The sequence below is a fragment of the Myotis davidii genome, unplaced genomic scaffold, assembly GCF_000327345.1.
Source record: "Myotis davidii unplaced genomic scaffold, ASM32734v1 scaffold1045, whole genome shotgun sequence".
Lineage (NCBI taxonomy): Eukaryota > Metazoa > Chordata > Mammalia > Chiroptera > Vespertilionidae > Myotis > Myotis davidii.
In genome coordinates, this window is record NW_006296402.1 from 74,289 (window position 1) to 75,942 (window position 1,654).

At 44.8% G+C, this 1,654-nt stretch overlaps 1 protein-coding gene across 1 annotated transcript in view; it reads right to left on the minus strand.

The window, feature by feature from the left end:
* Window positions 1-1,086, minus strand: part of CECR5 (cat eye syndrome chromosome region, candidate 5) — a gene marked incomplete at its 5' end in the record, with an annotated part of 39,291 nt that extends 38,205 nt beyond the window's left edge. Inside the window, one exon of the mRNA XM_006771353.2 lies at window positions 1,054-1,086. Within this exon, the coding sequence (XP_006771416.2) occupies window positions 1,054-1,086 (33 nt within the window). The remainder of the gene's footprint in view (window positions 1-1,053) is intronic.
* Between the last annotated feature and the right edge of the window lie 568 nt (window positions 1,087-1,654).

Below are 1,654 nucleotides of genomic sequence, written 5' to 3' on the forward strand. Positions count from 1 at the left end.
CAGGTTGTTATTTCCCAAGGGGTCCCAGACTGTGAGAGGGCACAGGCCGGGCTGAGGGACCCCCCTTTCCCCCTGAGTGCACAAATTTTGTGCACCAGGCCCTCTAGTCTAGATATATAAAAGCCTAAGCGACTGAACAACTGGTAGCTATGACACACATTGACCACCAGGGGGCAGACGCTCAACCGGGAGCTGCCTCCTGGTGGTCAGTGCGCTCCCACAGCAGGAGTGCTGCTCAGGTGACTGACGGGCACCAGATGCTGGGCTCACAGCTGGCAAACGCATCTGCGCACGAGCCTCTCCGCCTCCACGGCAGCACTGCTGAGTGGAGGCAGCAGTAGGCACAGCGGGGCTGGGATCAACGGGAGCAGTGCGGTGCCCAGCCCAGCTGCCTGCCGCTTCACATACTACTACATCACTTGGGGGATGTTGGACTGCCGTTTTCGGCCCAATCCTGGTCAGGGCACATGCCTAATCAGGCCAAAACCGGCAGTCCGACATCCTCCAAGGGGTCTTGGATTGTGAGTGGGCGCAGGCCAGGCTGAGGGACTCCACTGGTGCACCAATCTGTGCACCGGGCCTCTAGTTTGTCATAAAAAGTACCCTACATATATTCACACAAAAACACTGCATAGTAAGTAACACACCAGATACATATATTAGGAAACTGAAGCTTAGAAAGCTTTTTATTTTGCCTTAGGTCAAACAACCAGTAAACGGTACAGGCAGGATTCAACTCAAATGCTAATACTCTTAAATTCTATGATATCAGAAAAATCACTCAGAGATATCTCAAGATGCCAGAATCAATATAATAATTATAAATGATGGCAATTATTCTTTATACTTATGTCATTAGTTTGCAGTGCTTTTATCAATATATTATCATTCTATACTTCCAGCTTGGGTACTTTTAGCTCTGTGACACTGGTCAAGTCACTTAACTTCCTTGAATCTTAGCTGTTCCATATGCAAAATGATTACAATAACACAGCTAACAAGAGCTAGAACTCTGGCACCAGACTGCTCTGGGTTCCATATTCTGCCACTTACCAGCTGTGTGCCCTTGGGCAAGTCGCTTAACCTCTCTGTGACTCAGTTCCTCCATCTGTAAAGTGGGAATAATAATAGTACTTACCTCGTGGAGTTGCTATGAAAATTATATGTATTAATGATAGAGTTGTGAAGTACTTACTGCCTGGCACAAAGTACTGTTTTTTTAAAATAAGTACTTAACTTAAAATACATCAAAGGGTTACTGTGAAAGCATTGTGTGTGTGTAAAATATTATCATTATTACATACAGAAATTGTGAAATTAGAAGGCAAAGTGGCTCAGGGGAAAGTCAGGGTGACAGATATAACTACCTGGCTGAGAGTCCTGGCATGGTAGTATATCAGGTGTTTGACATTTTAAAAAAGTTCTTCAAAACAAAGATAAAAATTATGGACAACAAATACATATCTGTCAACAAGTGAATCTAAAAATCAAGTGAATAAAAATCTGATGAACAGAATAAACTGGTGCATATAATAAAATCAGGGGCATAGAAAGGGAGTGGACTGACAATTCTCCGGGGGAAAGGGGTGTGAGGGATGCGGGAAGAGACTGGACAAAAATCATACACCTATGGATGAGGACAGTGGGTGGGGAG